The sequence below is a fragment of the Scyliorhinus torazame genome, chromosome 24, assembly GCF_047496885.1.
Source record: "Scyliorhinus torazame isolate Kashiwa2021f chromosome 24, sScyTor2.1, whole genome shotgun sequence".
Taxonomy (NCBI): Eukaryota; Metazoa; Chordata; class Chondrichthyes; order Carcharhiniformes; family Scyliorhinidae; genus Scyliorhinus; species Scyliorhinus torazame.
In genome coordinates, this window is record NC_092730.1 from 18,464,315 (window position 1) to 18,488,478 (window position 24,164).

The window sequence follows — 24,164 nt, forward strand, 5'->3', positions numbered from 1 at the left end:
GGAGGTGGTTACAGAGATAGGGAGGGTTGTCGGGGCTGGAGGAGGTTACAGGGATAGGGAGGGGTGTAGGGACTGGAGGAGGTTACAGAGATAGGGAGGGTTGTAGGGGCTGGAGGAGGTTACAGAGATAGGGAGGGTTGTCGGGGCTGGAGGTGGTTACAGAGATAGGGAGGGTTGTCGGGGCCGGAGGAGGTTACAGGGATAGGGAGGGGTGTAGGGGCTGGAGGAGGTTACAGAGATAGGGAGGGTTGTAGGGGCTGGAGGAGGTTACAGAGATAGGGAGGGTTGTAGGGGCTGGAGGAGGTTACAGAGATAGGGAGGGTTGTAGGGACTGGAGGAGGTTACAGAGATAGGGAGGTTTGTGTGGGCTGGAGGAGGTTACAGAGATAGGGAGGGTTGTGTGGGCTGGAGGAGGTTACAGAGATAGGGAGGGTTGTAGGGGCTGGAGGAGGTTACAGAGATAGGGAGAGTTGTAGGGGCTGGAGGGGGTTACAGAGATAGGGAGGGTTGTAGGGGCTGGAGGAGGTTACAGAGATTGGGAGGGTTGTCGGGCTGGAGGAGGTTACAGAGATAGGGAGGGTTGTCGGGGCTGGAGGAGGTTACAGAGATTGGGAGGGCTGTAGGGGCTGGAGGAGGTTACAGAGATAGGGAGGGTTGTCAGGGGCTGGAGGAGGTTACAGGGATAGGGAGGGGTGTAGGGACTGGAGGAGGTTACAGAGATAGGGAGGGTTGTAGCGAGTATCCCCTGGAGAGATTTGCACGGCGAGGTTGGAGATTGTTCCGAGCTCCTTACCTTTTGCTGAGGATCTTGACGGCATACTCCTGGCCGCTCACCTTGTTCCGGCACTTCCTACAGACAGAGAAGCTGCCTACTCCCAGCGGGGACTCCTTCATGTCCAGCTCGTAATGCTGAAAGAACGGCGAATCCTAAGGGACGAAGTGAAAAGGGTTAGCCCTGGGGAGCGGAGAGAGGCGACTCTGTCCGGCCTGGAGTACTGGGCCTTGATTCTGACCTTTCACCTCCGCATGCCCCTTAGCCCCTCCCAGTTTGGACTCTGTGCCCGTGTACGGGGGGGGGGGGGGGGGGTGGGGTGTGGTCCTTGGCTGCCGATCGGCCTGGTCAGCGTCCCTTAGCCCTCCACCAGAGAGACAGAATCCGGGACGGGGTCGAAGGTCAACCCCGAGGCTGCAGCATCTTGGATTCCCGGCCTACCTTCCAAAGAGACAATTCCACCCACTTTGCTGGACTGAAATTACACGCCCAGCTCCCGCGCCCCCACCAACTGCTCTGGAAGAGGACGGTACGCCTTCTGAAGCTGGAGAGCAATGGCGCATGGGTGGCTGGGAGGGGGAAAAGGACAAGACCATCCATACCTTAGTCATGGCACTCCGAGCGAGAGCCATGGTATCCGGGCAATCCCCCGCGTCGCTCAGGTGGAGATTCAGGTCTTCGGACATCACTGCGTTGCGGTCGAACAGGACAGACGGGGCGATGAACGAGTAACCCTGTCGGGAGAGAGGCGGCGAGTGAGAGCGCTCCACGGTACAGGCCGCCCTACCCCTTGAGACACCGGTACCCCAAGTAATTAGGAGGGCAAATGGAATGTTCCTTATTGCAAGGGAGACGGAATCTAAAACTGGGAAGTCTCCTTGCAACTGTCCTCAAGTAAGGTCGCCACAGTCCCAAGGCGACCCTCGGCTGCTTGCCCCTTTGAGGGGGGTAGAGCTGACTGGTGGCGACTTAACCCGAGGATCACCACCCGTCAGGCGGGGGGGGGGGGGTGCGAGGTTGAGAAGGAGGGGGGGGGGGGGGTCTTCGTGAATATCCTCAGCCGGTACGGGGATCGAACCCGCGCTGCTGGTCTTCGCTCCGCGTCACAAACCAGCTGCCCTCCCAAGTGAGCTGAACTAGCCCCCACAACCGGCGCCAGGCCCGACTTCCTGGGGTCTGCCGGCAGCGCGGGGTGTCTTCGATGGGAAATCCCGTTGGCGAGTGGCTGAGGAGACGGAGAAATCCCGCCCCACCCCTGGAGCTCTGTGTGGAGATTTCTGGCGCGATTCCCCAAAATGGAGACTAAGCGTCCGCGCCGTCGTGAACGACGTCACGTTTCACGATGGTGTGCAACGGGCCCGGGGTCGACCGTTTCTGTCCCCCACAGGGGGCCAGCACGGCCCTAGAGCGGTTCACGGTCACTCCAGCTGCGCCAAATGACGCCGATTCTCCGCACCTCGGAGAATCGCGCGCCGGCGTCGGGGCGGCGCGGTTGGGGCGATTCTCCGGCCCGCCGCGGGGCTGGGAGAATCGCGCCCAGAGTCTCCTTATTCAAGAGGGGCAGATTCACATTGGCAACAAGTCAGAGGAGGTTCACTGGACTGATCTGGGATGAATCTCCTCCAGCCCCTCAACTACCACAGGAGAGGCCAAAACATTGTATGCTTTCAAGAAGCAGTTAGATATAGGGGCGGAGGGGATCAAAGGATATGGGGGGAAAGCGGGATGAGGCTATTGAGTTGGATGATCATAATGAATGGCAGAGCAGGCTTTGAGGGCTGAATGGCCCACTCCTATTTTCTATGTTTCCATGAAGGGGGTTTGTCTCCTCAGGATAGGCCGAGCGGGTTGAGGCCTCCTCGGGATAGGTTGAGCGGGTTGAGGCCTCCTCGGGATAGGTTGAGCGGGTTGAGGCCTCCTCGGGATAGGTCGAGCGGGTTGAGACCTCCTCAGGATAGGTTGAGCGGGTTGAGGCCTCCTCGGGATAGGTTGAGCGGGTTGAGGCCTCCTCGGGATAGGTCGAGCGGGTTGAGGCCTCCTCGGGATAGGTTGAGCGGGTTGAGGCCTCCTCAGGATAGGTTGAGCGGGTTGAGGCCTCCTCAGGATAGGTTGAGCAGGTTGAGGCTTCCTCAGGATAGGTTGAGCGGGTTGAGGCCTCCTCGGGATAGGTTGAGCGGGTTGAGGCCTCCTCGGGATAGGTTGAGCGTGTTGAGGCCTCCTCGGGATAGGTTGAGCGGGTTCAGGCCTCCTCAGGATAGGTTGAGCGGGTTGAGGCCTCCTCGGGATAGGTTGAGCGGGTTCAGGCCTCCTCGGGATAGGTGGAGCGGGTTGAAGCCTCCTCGGGATAGGTTGAGCGGGTTGAGGCCTCCTCGGGATAGGTCGAGCGGGTTGAGGCCTCCTCGGGATAGGTTGAGCGGGTTCAGGCCTCCTCGGGATAGGTTGAGCGGGTTGAAGCCTCCTCGGGATAGGTTAAGCCGGTTGAGGCCTCCTCGGGATAGGTTGAGCAGGTTGAGGCCTCCTCGGGATAGGTTGAGCGGGTTGAGGCCTCCTCAGGATAGGTTGAGCGGGTTGAGGCCTCCTCGGGATAGGTTGAGCGGGTTGAGGCCTCCTCAGGATAGGTTGAGCGGGTTCAGGCCTCCTCGGGATAGGTTGAGCGGGTTGAAGCCTCCTCGGGATAGGTCGAGCGGGTTGAGGCCTCCTCAGGATAGGTTGAGCGGGTTGAGGCCTCCTCAGGATAGGTTGAGCGGGTTGAGGCCTCCTCAGGATAGGTTGAGCAGGTTGAGGCTTCCTCGGGATAGGTTGAGCGGGTTGAGGCCTCCTCGGGATAGGTCGAGCGGGTTGAGGCCTCCTCAGGATAGGTTGAGCAGGTTGAGGCCTCCTCGGGATAGGTTGAGCGGGTTGAGGCCTCCTCAGGATAGGCTGAGCGGGTTGAGGCCTCCTTGGGATAGGTCGAGCGGGTTGAGGCCTCCTCAGGATAGGTTGAGCGGGTTGAAGCCTCCTCGGGATAGGTTGAGCGGGTTGAGGCCTCCTCGGGTTGGTTGAGCGGGTTGAGGCCTCCTCAGGATAGGTTGAGCGGGTTGAGGCCTCCTCGGGATAGGTTGAGCAGGTTGAGGCCTCCTCGGGATAGGTTGAGCGAGTTGAGGCCTCCTCAGGATAGGTTGAGCGGGTTGAGGCCTCCTCAGGATAGGTTGAGCGGGTTGAGGCCTCCTCAGGATAGGTTGAGCGGGTTGAGGCCTCCTCAGGATAGGTTGAGCGGGTTGAGGCCTCCTCAGGATAGGTTGAGCGGGTTGAGGCCTCCTCGGGATAGGTTGAGCGGTTTGAGGCCTCCTCGGGATAGGTTGAGCAGGTTGAGGCCTCCTCGGGATAGGTCGAGCGGGTTGAGGCCTCCTCGGGATAGGTTGAGTGGGTTGAAGCCTCCTCGGGATAGGTTGAGCGGGTTGAGGCCTCCTCGGGATAGGTCGAGCGGGTTGAGGCTTCCTCGGGATAGGTTGAGCGGGTTGAGGCCTCCTCGGGATAGGGTGAGCGGGTTGAGGCCTCCTCGGGATAGGTTGAGCGGGTTGAGGCCTCCTCGGGATAGGTCGAGCGGGTTGAGGCCTCCTCGGGATAGGTTGAGCGGGTTGAGGCTTCCTCAGGATAGGTTGAGCGGGTTGAGGCCTCCTCAGGATAGGTTGAGCGGGTTGAGGCCTCCTCGGGATAGGTTGAGCGGGTTCAGGCCTCCTCGGGATAGGTCGAGCGGGTTGAGGCCTCCTCGGGATAGGTCGAGCGGGTTGAGGCTTCCTCGGGATAGGTTGAGCGGGTTGAGGCCTCCTCGGGATAGGGTGAGCGGGTTGAGGCCTCCTCGGGATAGGTTGAGCGGGTTGAGGCCTCCTCGGGATAGGTCGAGCGGGTTGAGGCCTCCTCGGGATAGGTTGAGCGGGTTGAGGCCTCCTCAGGATAGGTTGAGCGGGTTGAGGCCTCCTCAGGATAGGTTGAGCGGGTTGAGGCCTCCTCGGGATAGGTTGAGCGGGTTCAGGCCTCCTCGGGATAGGTCGAGCGGGTTGAGGCCTGTACCCGTTGGGAGTTTAGAAGAACGAGAGAGGATCTTATTGAACATATCTGAGGGAGGGGGCGGTTTGACAGATTGGCTCCGGAGAGCAAGGTTCCCTCATTGGTGCGGGGGGGGGGGGGGGGGGGGGGGGATCCAGAACGAGGAAGGGGGGGGGGCTCAGTTTCAGAGGAAGGGGGGGGGATGTCCCATTGAAGATGAAGATGAGGAAAAATCTCTTCACTCAGAGGGTGGTCAGTCTGTGGAATTCCCCCCCCTCCCGTCCCGCCCCCCGGGACCAGTGGGAGCTGTGGATTATTGAATATATTCGACGAGGATGAGGTGTCGAAGGTTATGGGGGGAGGGGGAGGTACAGGAAAATCGATTTGATACCACAACCAGATGGTTCACCATCGTATCGAATGGCCGAGCAGCCTTACTCCCGTCCCTAATTCTTGCCGTGTTTTGGGAAGAGCGGGAGGACGCTCGAAACGGAAGCCCCCCTCCCCCCCCCCCCCCACTCGCCCCCGCTAAGACAGACCTTGAAGATCCTATCCCCGCTGTGAGGCAGGCTGGCCGGAGAGTAGGTGGGATCCATCTCCGTAAACTCCTCCGCAAAGTTGCCGACGTCCATCTCGTTCCGGATGACGGGTTTGAAGGGAGCCGGGATCTTCTTGGCCACCAGATCCTCCCAGTTGATTCCCTGAGGAGAGAGAGCGAGCACAGAGAGATTGAAGCTGCTGAATAACCAGGTCATTGCAGCCAAAACTTTCATTTACTGTGAAGGAGGCCATTCGGCCCATCGAGTCTGCACCGGCCCTTGGAAAGAGCACCCCACCCAAGGTCAACACCTCCACCCTATCCCCATAACCCAGTAACCCCATGCTAAATTGTCCCTTAGTGTCCAAAGATGTGCAGGTTAGGTGGCTTGGCTGTGCTAAATTGTCCCTTCGTGTCCAAAGATGTGCAGGTTAGGTGGATTGGCCGTGCTAAATTGTCCCTTAGTGTCCAAAGATGTGCAGGTTAGGTGGATTGGCCGTGCTAAATTGTCCCTTAGTGTCCAAAGATGTGCAGGTTAGGTGGATTGGCCATGCTAAATTGTCCCTTAGTGTCCAAAGATGTGCAGGTTAGGTGGCTTGGCTGTGCTAAATTGTCCCTTCGTGTCCAAAGATGTGCAGGTTAGGTGGATTGGCCGTGCTAAATTGTCCCTTCGTGTCCAAAGATGTGCAGGTTAGGTAGATTGGCTGTGCTAAATTGCCCCTTAGTGTCCAAAGATTCATAGAATTTACAGTGCAGAAGGAGGCCAATCGGCCCATCGAGTCTGCACCGGCTCTTGGAAAGAGCACCTTACCCAAAATCAACACCTCCACCCTATCCCCATAACCCAGTAACCCCACCCAACACAAAGGGCAATTTTGGACACAAAGGGCAATTTATCATGGTCAATCCACCCTAACCGGCACATCTTTCGACTGTGGGAGGAAACCGGAGCACCCGGAGGAAACCCACGCAGACACGGGGAGGATGTGCAGACTCCGCACAGACAGTGACTCAAGGCCGGGAATAGAACCTGGGACCCTGGCGCTGTGAGGCAGCGGTGCTAACCAACGTGCCACCGTGCCAGTCACGCTCATGGACGTTGAACCCCACCTCCCCGCAAGGCCCCAGAGGACTTGCGCGCCACAATCCAGGCCGACACCCCCCAGAGGCAGTGCTGAGGGAGCACTGCACTGTCGGAAGTGCCATTTCTCAGGATGACCCGTTAAGCCAAGGCCCCAACTGCCGTCTGGGATGGATGCAAATGATCCCACAGCTGCTATTGACGAAGAGCTGGGGGCGGTGGGGGGAGTTCTGCCCAGATTCCACTTTAACCCTCAATCAACATCGCCGGGGATTGACTGAGCCAGTTTGTCATTTGTTGGAGGAGCTTCCTGTGAGCAAATTGACAACCGCATTTCCTGTACTGCAGTACCGTGGGACATCAGGAGGTGGCGCCAAGGAAATGCGAACCTCTTATTTGTGGGCCCAAGTCCTTGGAGCATTATCTTCTCTCCCATCCCCGTCATTCCCCGTAGCCCATGCCCTCAACATCCACCCCCCGACCCCAAACAACTGCTCCCCGCCCCAGGGCGCGCCCCCACCCCCTCCTCACCCGCCTCCCCCATCCCTGAGGTGTCGTATTAACCAGAAACAGGATGGGGTCAGGGGTCAGCGGCCTGCGAGTGACAAAAGCCTTACCCGGAAGAAGGGATGGTGCTTAATTTCCGACACGCCCTTGGGCCCCGATCCGAGCCTCTTCTTCGGGTCCTTGACGAGGAATTTCTGAATCAGATCCCGACCGGATTGACTGATCTCAGCCGGCAGTGGAGGGTCCGACTGTAAAATCCGCCTGCCAACAGAGAACCAATCAGAGTCTCTGCACCGTTCCCATCAAACACTCCCAGGACAGGTACAGCACAGGGTTAGATACAGAGTAAAGCTCCCTCTACACTGTCCCCATCAAACACTCCCAGGACAGGTACAGCATGGGGTTAGATACAGAGTAAAGCTCCCTCTGCACTGTCCCCATCAAACTCTCCCAGGACAGGTACAGCACGGGGTTAGATACAGAGTAAAGCTCCCTCTGCACTGTCCCCATCAAACTCTCCCAGGACAGGTACAGCACGGGGTTAGATACAGAGTAAAGCTCCCTCTACACTGTCCCCATCAAACACTCCCAGGACAGGTACAGCACGGGGTTAGATACAGAATAAAGCTCCCTCTACACTGTCCCCATCAAACTCTCCCAGGACAGGTACAGCACGGGGTTAGACACAGAGTAAAGCTCCCTCTACACTGTCCCCATCAAACACTCCCAGGACAGGTACAACACGGGGTTAGATACAGAGTAAAGCTCCCTCTACACTGTCCCCATCAAATACTCCCAGGACAGGTACAGCACGGGGTTAGACACAGAGTAAAGCTCCCTCTACACTGTCCCCATCAAACACTCCCAGGACAGGTACAACACGGGGTTAGATACAGAGTAAAGCTCCCTCTACACTGTCCCCATCAAACACTCCCAGGACAGGTACAGCACGGGGTTAGATACAGAGTAAAGCTCCCTCTACACTGTCCCCATCAAATACTCCCAGGACAGGTACAGCACGGGGTTAGACACAGAGTAAAGCTCCCTCTACACTGTCCCCATCAAACACTCCCAGGTCAGGTACAGCACGGGGTTAGATACAGAGTAAAGCTCCCTCTACACTGTCCCCATCAAACACTCCCAGGACAGGTACAGCACGGGGTTAGATACAGAGTAAAGCTCCCTCTACACTGTCCCCATCAAACACTCCCAGGACAGGTACAGCACGGGGTTAGACACAGAGTAAAGCTCCCTCTACACTGTCCCCATCAAACACTCCCAGGACAGGTACAGCACGGGGTTAGATACAGAGTAAAGCTCCCTCTACACTGTCCCCATCAAACACTCCCAGGACAGGTACAGCACGGGGTTAGATACAGAGTAAAGCTCCCTCTACACTGTCCCCATCAAACACTCCCAGGACAGGTTCAGCACAGGGTTAGATACAGAGTAAAGCTCCCTCTACACTGTCCCCATAAAACACTCCCAGGACAGGTACAGCATGGGGTTAGATACAGAGTAAAGCTCCCTCTACACTGTCCCCATCAAACACTCCCAGGACAGGTACAGCACGGGGTTAGATACAGAGTAAAGCTCCCTCTACACTGTCCCCATCAAACACTCCCAGGACAGGTACAGCACGGGGTTAGATACAGAGTAAAGCTCCCTCTACACTGTCCCCATCAAACACTCCCAGGACAGGTACAGCACTGGGTTAGATACAGAGTAAAGCTCCCTCTGCACCGTTCCCATCAAACACTCCCAGGACAGGTACAGCACGGGGTTAGATACAGAGTAAAGCTCCCTCTACACTGTCCCCATCAAACACTCCCAGGACAGGTACAGCACGGGGTTAGATACAGAGTAAAGCTCCCTCTACACTGTCCCCATCAAACACTCCCAGGACAGGTACAGCACTGGGTTAGATACAGAGTAAAGCTCCCTCTACACTGTCCCCATCAAACACTCCTAGGCCAGGTACAGCACGGTGTTAGGTACAGAGTAAAGCTCCCTCTACACTGTCTCCATCAAACACTCGCAGGACAGGGACAGCACGGGGTTAGATACAGAGTAAAGCTCCCTCTACACTGTCCCCATCAAACGTTCCCAGGACAGGTACAGCACGGGGTTAGATACAGAGTAAAGCTCCCTCTACACTGTCCCCATCAAACACTCCCAGGACAGGTACAGCACGGGGTTAGATACAGAGTAAAGCTCCCTCTACACTGTCCCCATCAAACACTCCCAGGACAGGTACAGCACGGGGTTAGGTACAGAGTAAAGCTCCCTCTACACTGTCCTCATCAAATACTCCCAGGACAGGGACAGCACGGGGTTAGATACAGAGTAAAGCTCCCTCTACACTGTCCCCATCAAACACTCCCAGGACAGGTACAGCACGGGGTTAGATACAGAGTAAAGCTCCCTCCACACTGTCCCCATCAAACACTCCCGGGACAGGTACAGCACGGGGTTAGATACAGAGTAAAGCTCCCTCTACACTGTCCTCATCAAATACTCCCAGGACAGGGACAGCACGGGGTTAGATACAGAGTAAAGCTCCCTCTACACTGTCCCCATCAAACACTCCCAGGACAGGTACAGCACGGGGTTAGATACAGAGTAAAGCTCCCTCTACACTGTCCCCATCAAACACTCCCAGGACAGATACAGCACGGGGTTAGATACAGAGTAAAGCTCCCTCTACACTGTCCCCATCAAACACTCCCGGGACAGGTACAGCACGGGGTTAGATACAGAGTAAAGCTCCCTCTACACTGTCCCCATCAAACACTCCCGGGACAGGTACAGCACGGGGTTAGATACAGAGTAAAGCTCCCTCTACACTGTCCCCATCAAACACTCCCAGGACAGGTACAGCACGGGGTTAGATACAGAGTAAAGCTCCCTCTACACTGTCCCCATCAAACACTCCCGGGACAGGTACAGCACGGGGTTAGATACAGAGTAAAGCTCCCTCTACACTGTCCCCATCAAACACTCCCAGGACAGGTACAGCACGGGGCTAGATACAGAGTAAAGCTCCCTCTACACTGTCCCCATCAAACACTTCCAGGACAGGTACAGCACGGGGTTAGATACAGAGTAAAGCTCCCTCTGCACTGTCCCCATCAAACACCCCCAGGACAGGTACAGCACGGGGTTAGATACAGAGTAAAGCTCCCTCTACACTGTCCCCATCAAACACTCCCAGGACAGGTACAGCACGGGGTTAGAGACAGAGTAAAGCTCCCTCTACACTGTCCCCATCAAACACTCCCAGGACAGGTACAGCACGGGGTTAGATACAGAGTAAAGCTCCCTCTACACTGTTCCCATCAAACACTCCCAGGACAGGTACAGCACGGGGTTAGATACAGAGTAAAGCTCCCTCTACACTGTCCCCATCAAACACTCCCAGGACAGGTACAGCACGGGGTTAGATACAGAGTAAAGCTCCCACTACACTGTCCCCATCAAACACTCCCAGGACAGGTACAGCACGGGGTTAGATACAGAGTAAAGCTCCCACTACACTGTCCCCATCAAACACTCCCAGGACAGGTACAGCACGGGGTTAGATACAGAGTAAAGCTCTCCCTCCACTGTCCCCATCAAACACTCCCAGGACAGGGACAGCACGGGGTTAGATACAGAGTAAAGCTCCCACTACACTGTCCCCATCAAGCACTCCCAGGACAGGTACAGCTCGGGGTTAGATACAGAGTAAAGCTCCCTCGACACTGTCCCCATCAAACACTCCCAGGACAGGTACAGCACGGGGTTAGATACAGAGTAAAGCTCCCTCTACACTGCCCCCATCAAACACTCCCAGGACAGGTACAGCACGGGGTTAGATACAGAGTAAAGCTCCCTCTACACTGTCCCCATCAAACACTCCCAGGACAGGTACAGCACGGGGTTAGATACAGAGTAAAGCTCCCTCTACACTGTCCCCATCAAACACTCCCAGGACAGGTACAGCACGGGGTTAGATACAGAGTAAAGCTCCCTCTACACTGTCCCCATCAAACACTCCCAGGAAGGTACAGCACGGGGTTAGATACAGAGTAAAACTCCCTCTACACTGTCCCCATCAAACACTCCCAGGGCAGGTCCAGCACGGGGTTAGATACAGAGTAAAGCTCTCCCTCCACTGTCCCCATCAAGCACTCCCAGGACAGGTACAGCACGGGGTTTGATACAGAGTAAAGCACCCTCTACACTGTCCCCATCAAACACTCCCAGGACAGGTCCAGCACGGGGTTAGATACAGAGTAAAGCTCCCTCTACACTGTCCCCATCAAACACTCCCAGGACAGGTACAGCACGGGGTTAGATACAGAGTAAAGCTCCCTCTACACTGTCCCCATCAAACACTCCCAGGACAGGTACAGCACGGGGTTTGATACAGAGTAAAGCACCCTCTACACTGTCCCCATCAAACACTCCCAGGGCAGGTACAGCACGGGGTTAGATACAGAGTAAAGCTCCCTCTACACTGTCCTCCATCAAACACTCCCAGGACAGGTACAGCACGGGGTTAGATACAGAATAAAGCTCCCTCTACACTGTCCTCCATCAAACACTCCCAGGACAGGTACAGCACGGGGTTAGATACAGAGTAAAGCTCCCTCTACACTGTCCCCATCAAACACTTCCAGGACAGGTACAGCACGGGGTTAGATACAGAGTAAAGCTCCCTCTGCACTGTCCCCATCAAACACCCCCAGGACAGGTACAGCACGGGGTTAGATACAGAGTAAAGCTCCCTCTACACTGTCCCCATCAAACACTCCCAGGACAGGTACAGCACGGGGTTAGAGACAGAGTAAAGCTCCCTCTACACTGTCCCCATCAAACACTCCCAGGACAGGTACAGCACGGGGTTAGATACAGAGTAAAGCTCCCTCTACACTGTTCCCATCAAACACTCCCAGGACAGGTACAGCACGGGGTTAGATACAGAGTAAAGCTCCCTCTACACTGTCCCCATCAAACACTCCCAGGACAGGTACAGCACGGGGTTAGATACAGAGTAAAGCTCCCTCTACACTGTCCCCATCAAACACTCCCAGGACAGGTACAGCACGGGGTTAGATACAGAGTAAAGCTCCCTCTACACCGTCCCCATCAAACACTCCCAGGACAGGTACAGCACGGGGTTAGATACAGAGTAAAGCTCCCTCTACACTGTTCCCATCAAACACTCCCAGGACAGGTACAGCACGGGGTTAGATACAGAGTAAAGCTCCCTCTACACTGTCCCCATCAAACACTCCCAGGACAGGTACAGCACGGGGTTAGATACAGAGTAAAGCTCCCTCTACACTGTCCCCATCAAACACTCCCAGGACAGGTACAGCACGGGGTTAGATACAGAGTAAAGCTCCCTCTACACCGTCCCCATCAAACACTCCCAGGACAGGTACAGCACGGGGTTAGATACAGAGTAAAGCTCCCTCTACACTGTCCCCATCAAACACCCCCAGGACAGGTACAGCACGGGGTTAGATACAGAGTAAAGCTCCCTCTACACTGTCCCCATCAAACACTCCCAGGACAGGTACAGCACGGGGTTAGATACAGAGTAAAGCTCCCTCTACACTGTCCCCATCAAACACTCCCAGGACAGGTACAGCACGGGGTTAGATACAGAGTAAAGCTCCCTCTACACTGTCCCCATCAAACACTCCCAGGACAGGTACAGCACGGGGTTAGATACAGAGTAAAGCTCCCTCTACACTGTCCCCATCAAACACTCCCAGGACAGGTACAGCACGGGGTTAGATACAGAGTAAAGCTCCCTCTACAGTGTCCCCATCAAACACTCCAAGGACAGATACAGCACGGGGTTAGATACAGAGTAAAGCTCCCTCTACACTGTCCCCATCAAATACTCCCAGGACAGGTACAGCACGGGGTTAGATACAGAGTAAAGCTCCCTCTACACTGTCCCCATCAAACACTCCCAGGACAGGTACAGCACGGGGTTAGATACAGAGTAAAGCTCCCTCTACACTGTCCCCATCAAACACTCCCAGGACAGGTACAGCACGGGGTTAGATACAGAGTAAAGCTCCCTCTACACTGTCCCCATCAAACACTCCCAGGACATGTACAGCACGGGGTTAGATACAGAGTAAAGCTCCCTCTACACTGTCCCCATCAAACACTCCCAGGACAGGTACAGCACGGGGTTAGATACAGAGTAAAGCTCCCACTACATTGTACCCATCAAACACTCCCAGGACAGGTACAGCACGGGGTTAGATACAGAGTAAAGCTCCCTCGACACTGTCCCCATCAAACACTCCCAGGACAGGTCCAGCACGGGATTAGATACAGAGTAAAGCTCCCTCTACACTGTCCCCATCAAACACTCCCAGGACAGGTACAGCACAGGGTTAGATACAGAGTAAAGCTCCCTCGACACTGTCCCCATCAAACACTCCCAGGACAGGTCCAGCACGGGGTTAGATACAGAGTAAAGCTCCCACTACATTGTACCCATCAAACACTCCCAGGACAGGTACAGCACGGGGTTAGATACAGAGTAAAGCTCCCTCTACACTGTCCCCATCAAACACTCCCAGGACAGGTACAGCACAGGGTTAGATACAGAGTAAAGCTCCCTCGACACTGTCCCCATCAAACACTTCCAGGACAGGTACAGCACGGGGTTAGATACAGAGTAAAGCTCCCTCTGCACTGTCCCCATCAAACACCCCCAGGACAGGTACAGCACGGGGTTAGATACAGAGTAAAGCTCCCTCTACACTGTCCCCATCAAACACTCCCAGGACAGGTACAGCACGGGGTTAGAGACAGAGTAAAGCTCCCTCTACACTGTCCCCATCAAACACTCCCAGGACAGGTACAGCACGGGGTTAGATACAGAGTAAAGCTCCCTCTACACTGTTCCCATCAAACACTCCCAGGACAGGTACAGCACGGGGTTAGATACAGAGTAAAGCTCCCTCTACACTGTCCCCATCAAACACTCCCAGGACAGGTACAGCACGGGGTTAGATACAGAGTAAAGCTCCCACTACACTGTCCCCATCAAACACTCCCAGGACAGGTACAGCACGGGGTTAGATACAGAGTAAAGCTCCCACTACACTGTCCCCATCAAACACTCCCAGGACAGGTACAGCACGGGGTTAGATACAGAGTAAAGCTCTCCCTCCACTGTCCCCATCAAACACTCCCAGGACAGGGACAGCACGGGGTTAGATACAGAGTAAAGCTCCCACTACACTGTCCCCATCAAGCACTCCCAGGACAGGTACAGCTCGGGGTTAGATACAGAGTAAAGCTCCCTCGACACTGTCCCCATCAAACACTCCCAGGACAGGTACAGCACGGGGTTAGATACAGAGTAAAGCTCCCTCTACACTGCCCCCATCAAACACTCCCAGGACAGGTACAGCACGGGGTTAGATACAGAGTAAAGCTCCCTCTACACTGTCCCCATCAAACACTCCCAGGACAGGTACAGCACGGGGTTAGATACAGAGTAAAGCTCCCTCTACACTGTCCCCATCAAACACTCCCAGGACAGGTACAGCACGGGGTTAGATACAGAGTAAAGCTCCCTCTACACTGTCCCCATCAAACACTCCCAGGAAGGTACAGCACGGGGTTAGATACAGAGTAAAACTCCCTCTACACTGTCCCCATCAAACACTCCCAGGGCAGGTCCAGCACGGGGTTAGATACAGAGTAAAGCTCTCCCTCCACTGTCCCCATCAAGCACTCCCAGGACAGGTACAGCACGGGGTTTGATACAGAGTAAAGCACCCTCTACACTGTCCCCATCAAACACTCCCAGGACAGGTCCAGCACGGGGTTAGATACAGAGTAAAGCTCCCTCTACACTGTCCCCATCAAACACTCCCAGGACAGGTACAGCACGGGGTTAGATACAGAGTAAAGCTCCCTCTACACTGTCCCCATCAAACACTCCCAGGACAGGTACAGCACGGGGTTTGATACAGAGTAAAGCACCCTCTACACTGTCCCCATCAAACACTCCCAGGGCAGGTACAGCACGGGGTTAGATACAGAGTAAAGCTCCCTCTACACTGTCCTCCATCAAACACTCCCAGGACAGGTACAGCACGGGGTTAGATACAGAGTAAAGCTCCCTCTACACTGTCCTCCATCAAACACTCCCAGGACAGGTACAGCACGGGGTTAGATACAGAGTAAAGCTCCCTCTACACTGTCCCCATCAAACACTTCCAGGACAGGTACAGCACGGGGTTAGATACAGAGTAAAGCTCCCTCTGCACTGTCCCCATCAAACACCCCCAGGACAGGTACAGCACGGGGTTAGATACAGAGTAAAGCTCCCTCTACACTGTCCCCATCAAACACTCCCAGGACAGGTACAGCACGGGGTTAGAGACAGAGTAAAGCTCCCTCTACACTGTCCCCATCAAACACTCCCAGGACAGGTACAGCACGGGGTTAGATACAGAGTAAAGCTCCCTCTACACTGTTCCCATCAAACACTCCCAGGACAGGTACAGCACGGGGTTAGATACAGAGTAAAGCTCCCTCTACACTGTCCCCATCAAACACTCCCAGGACAGGTACAGCACGGGGTTAGATACAGAGTAAAGCTCCCTCTACACTGTCCCCATCAAACACTCCCAGGACAGGTACAGCACGGGGTTAGATACAGAGTAAAGCTCCCTCTACACCGTCCCCATCAAACACTCCCAGGACAGGTACAGCACGGGGTTAGATACAGAGTAAAGCTCCCTCTACACTGTTCCCATCAAACACTCCCAGGACAGGTACAGCACGGGGTTAGATACAGAGTAAAGCTCCCTCTACACTGTCCCCATCAAACACTCCCAGGACAGGTACAGCACGGGGTTAGATACAGAGTAAAGCTCCCTCTACACTGTCCCCATCAAACACTCCCAGGACAGGTACAGCACGGGGTTAGATACAGAGTAAAGCTCCCTCTACACCGTCCCCATCAAACACTCCCAGGACAGGTACAGCACGGGGTTAGATACAGAGTCAAGCTCCCTCTACACTGTCCCCATCAAACACCCCCAGGACAGGTACAGCACGGGGTTAGATACAGAGTAAAGCTCCCTCTTCCCTGTCCCCATCAAACACTCCCAGGACAGGTACAGCACGGGGTTAGATACAGAGTAAAGCTCCCTCTACACTGTCCCCATCAAACACTCCCAGGACAGGTACAGCACGGGGTTAGATACAGAGTAAAGCTCCCTCTACACTGTCCCCATCAAACACTCCCAGGACAGGTACAGCACGGGGTTAGATACAGAGTAAAGCTCCCTCTACACTGTCCCCATCAAACACTCCCAGGACAGGTACAGCACGGGGTTAGATACAGAGTAAAGCTCCCTCTACAGTGTCCCCATCAAACACTCCAAGGACAGATACAGCACGGGGTTAGATACAGAGTAAAGCTCCCTCTACACTGTCCCCATCAAATACTCCCAGGACAGGTACAGCACGGGGTTAGATACAGAGTAAAGCTCCCTCTACACTGTCCCCATCAAACACTCCCAGGACAGGTACAGCACGGGGTTAGATACAGAGTAAAGCTCCCTCTACACTGTCCCCATCAAACACTCCCAGGACAGGTACAGCACGGGGTTAGATACAGAGTAAAGCTCCCTCTACACTGTCCCCATCAAACACTCCCAGGACATGTACAGCACGGGGTTAGATACAGAGTAAAGCTCCCTCTACACTGTCCCCATCAAACACTCCCAGGACAGGTACAGCACGGGGTTAGATACAGAGTAAAGCTCCCACTACATTGTACCCATCAAACACTCCCAGGACAGGTACAGCACGGGGTTAGATACAGAGTAAAGCTCCCTCGACACTGTCCCCATCAAACACTCCCAGGACAGGTCCAGCACGGGATTAGATACAGAGTAAAGCTCCCTCTACACTGTCCCCATCAAACACTCCCAGGACAGGTACAGCACAGGGTTAGATACAGAGTAAAGCTCCCTCGACACTGTCCCCATCAAACACTCCCAGGACAGGTCCAGCACGGGGTTAGATACAGAGTAAAGCTCCCACTACATTGTACCCATCAAACACTCCCAGGACAGGTACAGCACGGGGTTAGATACAGAGTAAAGCTCCCTCTACACTGTCCCCATCAAACACTCCCAGGACAGGTACAGCACAGGGTTAGATACAGAGTAAAGCTCCCTCGACACTGTCCCCATCAAACACTCCCAGGACAGGTCCAGCACGGGGTTAGATACAGAGTAAAGCTCCCTCTACACTGTCCCCATCAAACACTCCCAGGACAGGTCCAGCACGGGGTTAGATACAGAGTAAAGCTCCCTCTACACTGTCCCCATCAAACACTCCCAGGACAGGTACAGCACGAGGTTAGATACAGAGTAAAGCTCCCTCTACACCGTCCCCATCAAACACTCCCAGGACAGGTACAACACGGGGTTAGATACAGAGTAAAGCTCCCTCCACACTGTCCCCATCAAACACTCCCAGGACAGGTCCAGCACGGGGTTAGATACAGAGTAAAGATCCCTCTACACTGTCCCCATCAAACACTCCGAGGACAGGTCCAGCACGGGGTTAGATACAGAGTAAAGATCCCTCTACACTGTCCCCATCAAACACTCCCAGGACAGGTACAGCACGGGGTTAGATACAGAGTAAAGCTCCCTCTACACTGTCCCCATCAAACACTCCCAGGACAGGTACAGCACAGGGTTAGATGCAGAGTAAAGCTCCCTCTACACTGCCCCCATCAAACACTCCCAGGACAGGTACAGCACGGGGTTAGATACAGAGTAAAGCTCCCTCTACACTGTCCCCATCAAACAATCCCAGGACAGGTACAGCACGGGGTTAGATACAGAGTAAAGCTCCCTCTACACTGTCCCCATCAAACAATCCCAGGACAGGTACAGCACGGGGTTAGATACAGAGTAAAGCTCCCTCGACACTGTCCCCATCAAACACTCCCAGGACAGGGACAGCACGGGGTTAGATACAGGGTAAAGCTCCCTCTACACTGTCCCCATCAAACACTCCGAGGACAGGTACAGCACAGGGTTAGATACAGAGTAAAGCTCCCTCTACACTGTCCCCATCAAACAATCCCAGGACAGGTACAGCACGGGGTTAGATACAGAGTAAAGCTCCCTCTACACTGTCCCCATCAAATACTCCCAGGACAGGTACAGCACGGGGTTAGATACAGAGTAAAGCTCCCTCTACACTGTCCCCATCAAACAATCCCAGGACAGGTACAGCACGGGGTTCGATACAGAGTAAAGCTCCCTCTACACTGTCCCCATCAAACACTCCCAGGACAGGTACAGCACGGGGTTAGATACAGAGTAAAGCTCCCTCGACACTGTCCCCATCAAACACTCCCAGGACAGGTCCAGCACGGGGTTAGATACAGAGTAAAGCTCCCTCTACACTGTCCCCATCAAACACTCCCAGGACAGGTACAGCACAGGGTTAGATACAGAGTAAAGCTCCCTCGACACTGTCCCCATCAAACACTCCCAGGACAGGTCCAGCACGGGGTTAGATACAGAGTAAAGCTCCCTCTACACTGTCCCCATCAAACACTCCCAGGACAGGTCCAGCACGGGGTTAGATACAGAGTAAAGCTCCCTCTACACTGTCCCCATCAAACACTCCCAGGACAGGTACAGCACGAGGTTAGATACAGAGTAAAGCTCCCTCTACACCGTCCCCATCAAACACTCCCAGGACAGGTACAACACGGGGTTAGATACAGAGTAAAGCTCCCTCCACACTGTCCCCATCAAACACTCCCAGGACAGGTCCAGCACGGGGTTAGATACAGAGTAAAGATCCCTCTACACTGTCCCCATCAAACACTCCGAGGACAGGTCCAGCACGGGGTTAGATACAGAGTAAAGATCCCTCTACACTGTCCCCATCAAACACTCCCAGGACAGGTACAGCACGGGGTTAGATACAGAGTAAAGCTCCCTCTACACTGTCCCCATCAAACACTCCCAGGACAGGTACAGCACAGGGTTAGATGCAGAGTAAAGCTCCCTCTACACTGCCCCCATCAAACACTCCCAGGACAGGTACAGCACGGGGTTAGATACAGAGTAAAGCTCCCTCTACACTGTCCCCATCAAACAATCCCAGGACAGGTACAGCACGGGGTTAGATACAGAGTAAAGCTCCCTCTACACTGTCCCCATCAAACAATCCCAGGACAGGTACAGCACGGGGTTAGATACAGAGTAAAGCTCCCTCGACACTGTCCCCATCAAACACTCCCAGGACAGGGACAGCACGGGGTTAGATACAGGGTAAAGCTCCCTCTACACTGTCCCCATCAAACACTCCGAGGACAGGTACAGCACAGGGTTAGATACAGAGTAAAGCTCCCTCTACACTGTCCCCATCAAACAATCCCAGGACAGGTACAGCACGGGGTTAGATACAGAGTAAAGCTCCCTCTACACTGTCCCCATCAAATACTCCCAGGACAGGTACAGCACGGGGTTAGATACAGAGTAAAGCTCCCTCTACACTGTCCCCATCAAACAATCCCAGGACAGGTACAGCACGGGGTTCGATACAGAGTAAAGCTCCCTCTACACTGTCCCCATCAAACACTCCCAGGACAGGTACAGCACGGGGTTAGATACAGAGTAAAGCTCCCTCGACACTGTCCCCATCAAACACTCCCAGGACAGGTCCAGCACGGGGTTAGATACAGAGTAAAGCTCCCTCTACACTGTCCCCATCAAACACTCCCAGGACAGGTCCAGCACGGGGTTAGATACAGAGTAAAGCTCCCTCTACACTGTCCCCATCAAACACTCCCAGGACAGGTACAGCACGAGGTTAGATACAGAGTAAAGCTCCCTCTACACCGTCCCCATCAAACACTCCCAGGACAGGTACAACACGGGGTTAGATACAGAGTAAAGCTCCCTCCACACTGTCCCCATCAAACACTCCCAGGACAGGTCCAGCACGGGGTTAGATACAGAGTAAAGATCCCTCTACACTGTCCCCATCAAACACTCCCAGGACAGGTCCAGCACGGGGTTAGATACAGAGTAAAGATCCCTCTACACTGTCCCCATCAAACACTCCCAGGACAGGTACAGCACGGGGTTAGATACAGAGTAAAGCTCCCTCTACACTGTCCCCATCAAACACTCCCAGGACAGGTACAGCACAGGGTTAGATGCAGAGTAAAGCTCCCTCTACACTGCCCCCATCAAACACTCCCAGGACAGGTACAGCACGGGGTTAGATACAGAGTAAAGCTCCCTCTACACTGTCCCCATCAAACAATCCCAGGACAGGTACAGCACGGGGTTAGATACAGAGTAAAGCTCCCTCTACACTGTCCCCATCAAACAATCCCAGGACAGGTACAGCACGGGGTTAGATACAGAGTAAAGCTCCCTCGACACTGTCCCCATCAAACACTCCCAGGACAGGGACAGCACGGGGTTAGATACAGGGTAAAGCTCCCTCTACACTGTCCCCATCAAACACTCCGAGGACAGGTACAGCACAGGGTTAGATACAGAGTAAAGCTCCCTCTACACTGTCCCCATCAAACAATCCCAGGACAGGTACAGCACGGGGTTAGATACAGAGTAAAGCTCCCTCTACACTGTCCCCATCAAATACTCCCAGGACAGGTACAGCACGGGGTTAGATACAGAGTAAAGCTCCCTCTACACTGTCCCCATCAAACAATCCCAGGACAGGTACAGCACGGGGTTCGATACAGAGTAAAGCTCCCTCTACACTGTCCCCATCAAACACTCCCAGGACAGGTACAGCACGGGGTTAGATACAGAGTAAAGCTCCCTCTACACTGTCCCCATCAAACACTCCGAGGACAGGTACAGCACAGGGTTAGATACAGAGTAAAGCTCCCTCTACACTGTCCCCATCAAACAATCCCAGGACAGGTACAGCACGGGGTTAGATACAGAGTAAAGCTCCCTCTACACTGTCCCCATCAAATACTCCCAGGACAGGTACAGCACGGGGTTAGATACAGAGTAAAGCTCCCTCTACACTGTCCCCATCAAACAATCCCAGGACAGGTACAGCACGGGGTTAGATACAGAGTAAAGCTCCCTCTACACTGTCCCCATCAAACACTCCCAGGACAGGTACAGCACGGGGTTAGATACAGAGTAAAGCTCCCTCTACACTGTCCCCATCAAATACTCCCAGGACAGATACAGCACAGGGTTAGATACAGAGTAAAGCTCCCTCTACACTGTCCCCATCAAACAATCCCAGGACAGGTACAGCACGGGGTTAGATACAGAGTAAAGCGCCCTCTACACTGTCCCCATCAAATACTCCCAGGACAGGTACAGCACGGGGTTAGATACAGAGTAAAGCTCCCTCTACACTGTCCCCATCAAACAATCCCAGGACAGGTACAGCACGGGGTTCGATACAGAGTAAAGCTCCCTCTACACTGTCCCCATCAAACACTCCCAGGACAGGTACAGCACGGGGTTAGATACAGAGTAAAGCTCCCTCTACACTGTCCCCATCAAACACTCCGAGGACAGGTACAGCACAGGGTTAGATACAGAGTAAAGCTCCCTCTACACTGTCCCCATCAAACAATCCCAGGACAGGTACAGCACGGGGTTAGATACAGAGTAAAGCTCCCTCTACACTGTCCCCATCAAATACTCCCAGGACAGGTACAGCACGGGGTTAGATACAGAGTAAAGCTCCCTCTACACTGTCCCCATCAAACAATCCCAGGACAGGTACAGCACGGGGTTAGATACAGAGTAAAGCTCCCTCTACACTGTCCCCATCAAACACTCCCAGGACAGGTACAGCACGGGGTTAGATACAGAGTAAAGCTCCCTCTACACTGTCCCCATCAAATACTCCCAGGACAGATACAGCACAGGGTTAGATACAGAGTAAAGCTCCCTCGACACTGTCCCCATCAAACACTCCCAGGACAGGTACAGCACGGGGTTACATACAGAGTAAAGCTCCCTCTACACTGTCCCCATCAAACAATCCCAGGACAGGTACAGCACGGGGTTTGATACAGAGTAAAGCTCCCTCTATACTGTCCCCATCAAACACTCCCAGGACAGGTACAGCACAAGGTTAGATACAGAGTAAAGCTCCCTCTACACTGTCCCCATTAAACACTCCCAGGACAGGCACAGCACAGGGTTAGATACAGAGTAAAGCTCCCTCTACACTGTCCCCATCAAACACACCCAGGACAGGTACAGCACGGGGTTAGATACAGAGTAAAGCTCCCTCTACACTGTCACCATCAAACACTCCCAGGACAGGTACAGCACGGGGTTAGATACAGAGTAAAGCTCCCTCTACACTGTCCCCATCAAACACTCCCAGGACAGGCACAGCACGCGGTTAGATACAGAGTAAAGCTCCCTCTACACAGTCCCCATCATCACTCCCAGGACAGGTACAGCACGGGGTTAGATACAGAGTAAAGCTCCCTCTACACTGTCCCCATCAAACACTCCCAGGACACGTACAGCACGGGGTTAGATACAGAGTAAAGCTCCCTCTACACTGTCCCCATCAAACACTCCCAGGACAGGTACAGCACGGGGTTAGATACAGAGTAAAGCTTCCTCTACACTGTCCCCATCAAACACTCCCAGGACAGGTCCAGCACGGGGTTAGATACAGAGTAAAGCTCCCTCTACACTGTCCCCCTCAAACACTCCCAGGACACGTACAGCACGGGGTTAGATACAGAGTAAAGCTCCCTCTACACAGTCCCCATCAAACACTCCCAGGACAGATACAGCACGGGGTTAGATACAGAGTAAAGCTCCCTCTACACTGTCCCCATCAAACACTCCCAGGACACGTACAGCACGGGGTTAGATACAGAGTAAAGCTCCCTCTACACAGTCCCCATCAAACACTCCCAGGACAGGTCCAGCACGGGGTTAGATACAGAGTAAAGCTCCCTCTACACTGTCCCCATCAAACACCCCCAGGACAGGTACAGCACGGGGTTAGATACAGAGTAAAGCTCCCTCTACACTGTCCCCATCAAACACTCCCAGGACAGGTACAGCACGGGGTTAGATACAGAGTAAAGCTCCCTCTACACTGTCCCCATCAAACACTCCCAGGACAGGTACAGCACGGGGTTAGATACAGAGTAAAGCTGCCTCTACACTGTCCCCATCAAACACTCCCAGGACAGGTCCAGCACGGGGTTAGATACAGAGTAAAGCTCCCTCTACACTGTTCCCATCAAACACTCCCAGGACAGGTCCAGCACGGGGTTAGATACAGAGTAAAGCTCCCTCTACACTGTCCCCATCAAACACTCCCAGGACAGGTCCAGCACTGGGTTAGATACAGAGTAAAGCTCCGTCTACACTGTCCCCATCAAACACTCCCAGGACAGGTCCAGCACGGGGTTAGATACAGAGTAAAGCTCCCTCGACACTGCCCCCATCAAACACTCCCAGGACAGGTACAGCACTGGGTTAGATACAGAGTAAAGCTCCGTCTACACTGTCCCCAATCAAACACTCCCAGGACATGTACAGCACGGGGTTAGATACAGAGTAAAGCTCCCTCTACACAGTCCCCATCAAACACTCCCAGGACAGGTACAGCACGGGGTTAGATACAGAGTAAAGCTCCCTCTACACTGTCCCCATCAAACACTCCCAGGACAGGTACAGCACGGGGTTAGATACAGAGTAAAGCTCCCTCTACACTGTCCCCATCAAACACTCCCAGGACAGGTACAGCACGGGGTTAGATACAGAGTAAAGCTCCCTCTACACCGTCCCCATCAAACACTCCCAGGACAGGTACAGCACGGGATTAGATACAGAGTAAAGCTCCCTCTACACCGTCCCCATCAAACACTCCCAGGACAGGTACAGCACGGGGTTAGATACAGAGTAATGCTCCCTCTACACTGTCCCCATCAAACACCCCCAGGACAGGTACAACACGGGGTTAGATACAGAGTAAAGCTCCCTCCACACTGTTCCCATCAAACACTCCCAGGACAGGTCCAGCACGGGGTTAGATACAGAGTAAAGATCCCTCTACACTGTCCCCATCAAACACTCCCAGGACAGGTACAGCCCGGGGTTAGATACAGAGTAAAGCTCCCTCTACACTGTCCCCATCAAACACTCCCAGGACAGGTACAGCACGGG

The 24,164-nt window shown here is 54.3% G+C and overlaps 2 protein-coding genes across 3 annotated transcripts in view; one reads left to right on the forward strand and one right to left on the reverse strand.

The window, feature by feature from the left end:
- Positions 1 to 24,164, forward strand: part of LOC140400210 (neurexin-2-like) — a 2,085,493-nt gene that overhangs the window by 309,155 nt on the left and 1,752,174 nt on the right. The window lies entirely within an intron of this gene.
- LOC140399946 (ribosomal protein S6 kinase alpha-5-like) overlaps positions 1 to 24,164 on the reverse strand; it is a 147,047-nt gene that overhangs the window by 39,337 nt on the left and 83,546 nt on the right. For both annotated transcript variants that reach the window (XM_072489432.1, XM_072489431.1), the window contains exons 8-11: positions 7,035 to 7,185; positions 5,338 to 5,499; positions 1,375 to 1,506; positions 794 to 927 (exon numbers count right to left, since the gene is read on the reverse strand). In XM_072489432.1, coding sequence (XP_072345533.1) covers positions 794 to 927; positions 1,375 to 1,506; positions 5,338 to 5,499; positions 7,035 to 7,185 — 579 coding nt within the window. The remainder of the gene's footprint in view (positions 1 to 793; positions 928 to 1,374; positions 1,507 to 5,337; positions 5,500 to 7,034; positions 7,186 to 24,164) is intronic.